The following is an 8788-nucleotide window of genomic DNA, read 5'->3' as shown; positions in this document are numbered from 1 at the left end:
TCTGCTGAGAGGTTATAAAGCTGATACCTATTAGTCAGTTTAAAAAAAACATAGGAACAACGTAAAACACTCTTACGTTTTAGAATACCCATCAGAAAGAGAACAGTAGCATCTCATACTACATGCTTCCATGGATCCTGCATTAATTCCGAGTACACAATCTTTTCACTCATACTTAAATATATTTTGAATATATTGTATTATTGTATCTTATATATATTTTATTCCTATCAATTGATATCAGAGCTATTAAGATACAAAATATAATTATTCTTTTGGAAAGTGTATCATAATTTCAGAAATTTAGTAGAGGGGATTAATTACTGTCAAGAACCCTAATTATGTTTAAAACCCTAATTAAGGAAACCCCAATAATGACAATCTTCTCTCTCTCGACAAACCCAATTTTGTGGGTTTTATGTTTGCACAGAAGAACCCCTTATATGTTTGCACAGGGCAAACCTAATTTTTCTTGAAAACCCTAATTAGTAGTCATAGGCAAATTGAGAATTTTTTTTCTTTTTTGGAAAATCTTCAATTTGGTGTTGATTTATCTTATGGGTCACTGATGTTTGATGCAATTGAGTTTCGGACCAATAAACCCTTTTTTCGAACCTTTCTTCGTCCTACAATGGTGGACATGATTCGTAGTCAAAGTATCGGTGACACGTTCTCAAGGGGCGTCGCAGTGGCTCCCGATCTAGGTGCATTTTGGGGGAGTTGCGATCTTGTTTGTGTCCAGTGATGTTGCAGACAAAGCGATCTCAAAGCCGAGTGGTCGCTCAATGTGATTGGTTTGCAGGATGGGGAGCTATGGGCGTAGGCTGGCCATGTAGCATTCGTGGGCAAGGCGTTGGTCGCCATGAATGGTGAGGATGTCGCCAGATGGGGAGGGGAACTTCATGGCCAGATGAGGTATGGAGACAACAGCGCCAAGGGTGTTGAGTGAAGGGCGACCGAGGAGGACATTATAAGATATAGGTGCGTCAACAATGAGAAAGCGGATAGGAATTGTCTTTGTTTGGGCGCCATCGCGGAAGATGGTATGAAGGTCAATGTAACCGCAGGTGGAAACTTTTTCCCCAGAAAAGCCATAAATCGGTTCATCATATGGGACCATGGCGGTGTCTGGGAGTTGAAGTTTCTGATACGTAGCCCAATAGAGGATGTCGACGGAGCTGCCTTGGTCGATGAGGACTTTCTTGACTGCGTAGTTTACTATTTCAACGGTGATGACCATAGGGTCATCTTGTTGGTGATCGAGGCCTTGAAAATCATCGTCCGTGAAGGTTATGGGGGGCATGCGACGTTTGTGATGAGAGTGGGTTATGTGGTTGATGGATTGGATATGACAGAGGTGTCTCTTCTTGGCGGAAGAGGTGGATCCTCCACTAGCAAAACCACCAGAGATGGTGTTGATAGTGCCGCGTAGGGTAGGGTTAGCGGGGGTGACATCGGTGCGGGCTGGTTGGGGGTCGGGGTTTGAGGATTGGTTTGGGCATTTATCGTGGCGAGGGTCGCAGGGAGGGCGTCGGTGGTCAGAACGAGGAGGGTGATGGGATCAGGAGGAGTGGTCATCTTTTCGAACAAAGCGGCGGAAATGGCCAGCACGAACCAGTTCTTCAAATTTATCTTGGAGTGCTTTACATTCCTCTGTGGTATGACTGTGGTTTCGGTGATAGCGACAATATTTAGTCATGTCCGCGTTGGAGGGAGTGGTCGTCTTGCGTGGTGGTGGGATGAGGTCGGCCTGTAAGGCTTCATCAAGGAGGTGGGATCTGGGAACATTGAGAGGGGCGTATCTGGTGAAGCGGGGTTGTCGAGGTTCTCGAGGTCTCGGATCAGGGTAGGGAGGTTGTGGAGTGGGGTTGGCAGTAGAGGGTGTGTAATCATTGCAAAATTTTTTATGAAGAGTTTGCATTTCCTCCATACGGACGTAATCAGCGACACGTAGTTTCAACTCATGCATGGAGGCAGGTGGATGCAAGTAGACGTTGTTGGCGAAGGGGTCGGGTTGAAGAGTGAGGGCCATGCATTGAAGTATCATTTCTTGGTTGAGGTGTGGTGTGCGAAGGGCAGCCTTACTGAATCGATCAATGAATGCCCGAAGCGTGAGGAGGTGAAGTTGTGAGGAGGGATATGGGTAGTAGGCAGGTTGTGAGGGTTGTAGGGGGGATATGAGTGGTGTGTAGAGTGGTGGGCATGTTGTAGGGTGGGATATGAGTGGTGGGCAGGGTGGCGATGGGGGTGGGAGCTGCAGTATTTCCTGGGAGGGTGGAGTGGAAGTGAGTAGGATGGGTTGAGAGGATGGAAGTTTGTTGGGTGGTGGTGAAGGTATGCGGGGTAGGATTGTACTCGCTTTCCTTTTCAGTACGTTGGAAAGTTGGGGACCCTACGACATCAGATGTTTCCTTGGCCTTTCCCTTTTGAGTGGGATCGGCTTCGATCTTTCGCCTTAGGCGAGAATTCTCCTGTCGCAGTGCTTTCATCTCATCAGCACTGCGCTTCTTCAAGTCAGCCAGCTCCTGTTGCATCTTGGCTTGACCGTCTAGGATGGCGGCCAGATCCGGAGTGATGTTAGCAGGTCCTGAGGGGCCTGCTTCAACTTGCTTGTTAACTCCTGCTCTACTGCGGGTAGAAACCATTTTCGGAGAAAGCGGGTGGTAAAGTATTATCTCGTGCCCCACGGTGGGCGCCAATTGTTCCTGCAGAAGGAACAAACAAGACATGTCAGCGAAAATGGGATATTATAAGTAATATTTTGTAAATAATTTTTTTATTATGACTGATTATTTAAATTTAAAAGAGTAGTTACTAAAAATGGTAAAAAATAAATAATTATTTTATAATGATTAATTATTTGAATTAAGAAAATAGTTACTGATATAGTAAATTAAAAAAGAAATTTTTTATTAATGATTATTCAAATTTAAAAGTAGTTATTAAGAAGGAAAATTTGAAAAAAAAATGAAATGAAAACATAAACGCAGAATATGATCCTAATATTGATTCTAACAATCAATCATAAACAATATCCCATACTGATAATCATGCTGTAAAAAATAAATGGAAGTGTACCTGAATTGGCCATAACGATAATATTAGAGAGCACTAATGATACAATGATCTTCCTCCTATAGAGCACCTTTATTTCCCTTTGGATTTTCTCTCTTGATGGGGATAGGGAGAAAGGAGCAGGAAAAGTACGTTATGACTCTGTGTGCTCTCAGAAGGGGACCATGACCATTTATAAACTGAATTGGTTAAGTTTTAGTATTTCTAATTTGGCCCCTCATCAAATTAGAAATTACTAAGTGGTCTCTACACAATATTTATTTTCATGACACATGCCTTTAGCCAAATCTTTTAATTTAGTCAGATCACTTTATTATTTGGCTTTATAAATAATGGCCCTAACACATTTAATTATGTATCATATATATGCATGACCCAAAATTACTAACACCAAAGAGGTGTATCTCTTCGTATAGTTATGACAATTATTCGACTTCAAAAAATTATTACTAAAATAATAAAATTAAAAAATAATTTTTTTATTATAAATAATTATTTTAATTTAAAAATTAATTATTAAGAAAATAATCTTGAAAGAAAAAGAAAATAAAAAAAAAATGTATATCACCTTATATCTTATATATTGTTATAAATATATCGAGATAATAATAATAATATAAAAATTCATTTCTTTGATATTTTCTCAAATTACACTTATATTTGTGCGTTTTATCATTAAACTGCTCTCTCGCATTAAAAGAAATGTAAATATAATGTATTTAAAACTCAAAAGATTTAATATAAAAAAGGATAATATTTTTAAAACAACGGATATGCTTTTGTAAATTTTAAAAGAAAAAACTGAGATGTCGGTGTGATGTATTCTTATTTTGTCTTGTGAAAAACAAGTTATTGCTCATATTTTCTTTAATAAAAATTTCAAGAATATGCCCCTTTCACAATTTCTTTCTTTAAATCAAAATTGGGAAGTATTTTTTGGTGAAATGTGATGATATGAGATCGCCTTTATAGTTAATAACACACTATAAATTTACAATAAGGTCTTAACTTGTGAAATTCATTATATATATATATATATATATATATATATATATATATATATAATATATATATATATATATATATATATATATATATATGATCTGAGTCCTTATACCTAACTATCGGTTATATCAAGCATATAATTATAAATTAGTAAATAATTTAACAGGAATTAGATCGATATATAACATATAATACAATAATTTTAGTAAATCTTATTAGAATAAGTTTTTCTTATGTCAGTCAATCTAATACACATATGTGTTTTTATATTTAATTCAATATTTCAAAACTAAATTATAAGATAAAGTTTGAGTTACACTATATGAGATCTCTTAAAAAAGTATATTAGAATCATAGATAAGCAATGAATTTCATAAGCAACAATGGTGGTAAAAGGAATAAATTTTGGTTAACGTGTTCTTGCACATGAATAGATATGAATTAATATTTCAAGCATTTTGTGGTAAGGGTGAGCCATTGATATTATATTATTAGGTCATCTTCCTGAAACTTCTTACATCCTTAGTACAAGAGTATTAATTTTGAGTGGACACAAATCCAATATTAATTTTTTTGATAAACTCGTACAATATTATATATTGCGGCACAATATTAATTATATGCTAAGTATAACAAATGATATTATTATGTATATTAATTTATGTTTGTATAATTTATGTAACATCCCAATTTCAGTAGCTTAAAACTAAAAAAAATAGGGAGTTTCATCATAGTTCCAAAACAGATAATCCAGTATACACAATATATTAATACAGTCTTACAAAAGATATGACTATAAAAATATATCACTTATACACTTAAACTAAACTAATAAACTTTATACTACTGACCACTGCTAAAACTCCCACTGGAAACCTTCTCTTCAACACTAAAACGATGGCTCTTCATCCTCCAGAAGTGCCTTTGACACTGCATCCACATCTGCTCCCACCGAATAGGTGATCATCGCAAAAGGAAACATACAACACAAGACAAGAATACAAAAAGCAAGGGTAAGCTAATCTGATTAAGGAATCATGCAGTTCAATTATAAACAGACATGCAATCTTTCTCATTATCACCAGAATCATATAGACCACCACAACACATATGCATGACTCTAGACTCAATATCCGGATTATGTAAGCGACATCGGATCTCTTGGTGGCTTGCACCTGTGACGGTTCCCAAACTCTGCAGAGTTTGGACACAAGGGATTATCACCTAACCACTCCCAAGGTAAGTCCCATCTGTCTATGACGGATCGGGTCCATAGACCAGGACCTCCTACTACTCCCCCCGACGTAATCCATCATACTCTACATGAGTCTTAATGGTTACTAGGAGCGTCAGGATACCAACCAAAACTGAGTCCTTATGTCCTTACATACACTAAAACATTCCTCTTAGAATTTCCCTTGAAATCCTAGTTCAACCACTTCTTCTCATATTCCAACTTCATGCAATTTCACCACACATATTACCAGTCATAACAATTCATGCACATCATAACTAAGTTCATATTTTAACATTCAAACATAGCTTCATCCATTAGAAACAAAGAAATAACACTCAACTGCAGGGGTTCTCGCCCAAGCTAGAAGGTCTCGCCTAGGCAAAAAGGCTCTCTCGCTTAGGCGAGTCATTCTCGCCTGAGCGAGGCTCAAAACAGAGAACAACCCAGACTCTGGGCGAATTCTCGCTCAGGCTAAGCTCTCTCGCTTAGACGAGAGTGACTCTTGCTCAAGCGAGACTGGCTCGCCTAGGCGAGATCTCGCGCAGAAACAAGGGATGAGTTTCTGGTGTTTTCGCTCAGGCGAGAGCTGCTCGCTTAGGCGAAAATACCAGATTCCCAATCTGTTCTCACATGCAACAGTAAAGAAATCTAGCACAATCCAAGCATACACTCAATTACACAATTCAAGCACTCATACAACAATCAATCATGCAATCATGCAATTCAAAGTCATCAGAATGATTTCTAGATGAAATTCAAGTAAAACAGTTAGCTTCCCTTACCTGTTATCCTATTTAGACAACTTTGTAAACGTCAACACCTTAAAAACGTCAACACCTCTAACTCCACAGGATACTCTATCTACACATAGAAACATCACAAGAACGATCAGGACATACCGTTATGATCACTGATCAACAAAGACTCATACTGATGATTAAAACATCGCATGCAAGTGGAAGAGGGCTTGCATGTAATAGAAAACAGAAAAAGACTAAAAAAGAGAGCGGAAACTCAACTTACGCGAACGGAGAAACTGATCGGTCCAATTTGAAGAGCTCGCCGAGAGGATTAATCCTACGGTCTCGGTTCTTCAATCAGACGATTAAAGAGACAGAACCTCTAGAGAGAAGTCAGAGAACTCTAGAAAAGTAGTTTCTAGAGAGATGGTATGTTTTAAAATAACGAAACTTGTTTATATCAATTCTATTTATACTAAAACCTTTTAATATTAAAATAATCGAGTCTTACTATTTTTAAACCACTATCACTTTTAAAACGTCATTTTCTAGGGTCTTACAATTTATGGTGATTAATAAACATATTCTATATTTTTATTTTATTTTTAATTACTTTTTAAATTTAAAAAAAAAACTAATAATTTTTTTCTTAAAAATATAGACAAAATGTGTCTTTTTTTTTCATTAGTATCAAGTGATTATACATCATATTTAGTAATTATAATATATTACATTTAATAATGTATATACAGTTTTAACGTTTATCTAAATGCCATATAATAAAATTGAGTACATATATACATTAAATTCTTTCATATTATAAATTAACATTATAATTTCAAATAACGTAATTTATATATTTATTATTGTTTCAGTTATACATATTTTTGGACTAAACTGATTCATAAATTGTTTGGTAGAAAAACAAACTATAAACTAACGAATTTGATAGTAATTTATCCATTTTTTTCAAGACAGTAAGTATTTATGTTCTGAATGACAGTGAACACCAATATGTTTTTTTTTTTTTTAAGAATTTAATAAACTGTATATTTTAATTTACCTAAAATAATCATACTAAATGCTGCCTAATGATTTATCCATAGCATATTGTTTATTTTTTTTTTTCAATAAAATTGTTATTACCATAAACTGAATATGTAGAGGGTAAGATTATGGGGCTCTATGTAATGATTATCTAACTATCATTATTTATGTCAGGAGATGAATATATAGAGGGTAAATATAATGTCAAATAAACGTTAACTTTGAATGATGATATGATCTTCAAGTCAGTAAAATAATAAAAAAAATATATTAATAAAAAATATTTATGAAATGAAGAATGAGTTGAAGCGAGTAATTTTATTTTATATTATATTACAGTTTGGTAATCTCATTTTTTAATTAATTGTTTAATATTTTTTTATCATATTAAGTAATATATGTTAAATTATTATAATAAAATAATATATTTAAGAAGATAGTCAAGGTATTCAACTCAATCTTGTCTTTTGATAATTATATAACTAATTTGTTTATTATAAAAAATAAAAATTTACATATCTCAAGGAAAAAAATTGTAAGTTTCAAATTTAATCTCTGTAAGTTTAAATTGATTAGAAAATAATTTATTAAATATGTTTTTTATCTCTAAATTTGGATATCAAATTGAATTTGTTATTATATTTTGATATATTTAGATACTAAATTGTAACTTTAATATATTTTGATTTTTAAATTTTAAAAATAATTAATCTAATTATTTTAATCCAATGATGTTAATTTTTTAACATATTAAATAATATTTTAGATTGAATTTAAAATGAAACTTTTTAAATAGTGTAAATAACTCAATTGTTTATCTGAAATATCTTGTTTGACATATTAATAAAATGTAATGCAATTGAGTTAGGAGAATGATATATATTTATTTTTAAATTTTGATGATTAAACTTTATTAAATTTAGAAAATAAAAGAATTTTAATTTCACGATTAAAGAATATATACATATTCAATTTTAAAATAAATGAATGATTTGTTTGAATTAATATTATAAAAATGATAAAAGAATTTTTATTAGCTATATACCTGGTTTAAAAAGCTTGATGCAATACTGAAATTGAAGATAAATCATCATGATACTAATTATAATTTATATATTATATGAAAGCCTGTTTTGAAATATTTAGGATCAAATTATAAAATAAATTTCGAACAATTAATTTTATTGTACATATAAAGATAAATATACAATTTTCCAAACAACTATTTTTGAGCAATTTGAAGTGCACTATAATAGAGCTCCCTGCACTACGAATTCCAAATCATGCTATCTCAATATTTGAACAAAATGAACAAGATGAGTGGACATAATATTGCTTCAAATTCCTACAATTATTACCTTCACTAATCAAACACCACTAATACGCATAAAAAACATATTACTATTTTTTTTTCAGTAACTCATTAAGCAAATATTTGAAACAAAACATCTCGGGATTATACATGTGATATTCGACAATGATACATGTGATATCAAGCTATTATGCAGATTTAATCTCAGAAGGAAACTATAACGCAAAACTGAGCGTGGATAAAAAGTGCTATTGTCTTTACTTTTTTTTTTCCTTAGAACTAATTTTGCTTATTCTAAATTACATAAAAGATAAGGTAAATAATATTAATTTTCGTTAAGAAAAAAAAACTATTTTCCATCAAGAACTGATA

General features: G+C 33.2%; 1 protein-coding gene across 1 annotated transcript; it reads right to left on the bottom strand.

Annotated features, from left to right (window-relative positions):
• Positions 1-811: 811 nt before the first annotated feature.
• Positions 812-1303, bottom strand: LOC146884048 (uncharacterized). Its single transcript, XM_085665642.1, has one exon. It carries the CDS (start codon positions 1301-1303, stop codon positions 812-814), a length of 492 nt encoding a protein of 163 aa, XP_085521768.1.
• Positions 1304-8788: the final 7485 nt, after the last annotated feature.

This window comes from Vigna unguiculata, chromosome 8 (genome assembly GCF_037176805.1).
Source record: "Vigna unguiculata cultivar grain cowpea cultivar isolate G323 ecotype 2 chromosome 8, ASM3717680v1, whole genome shotgun sequence".
Taxonomy (NCBI): Eukaryota; Viridiplantae; Streptophyta; class Magnoliopsida; order Fabales; family Fabaceae; genus Vigna; species Vigna unguiculata.
The sequence above is the reverse complement of the archived record's forward strand: the minus strand, read 5'-3'. Positions and strand labels throughout refer to the sequence as shown.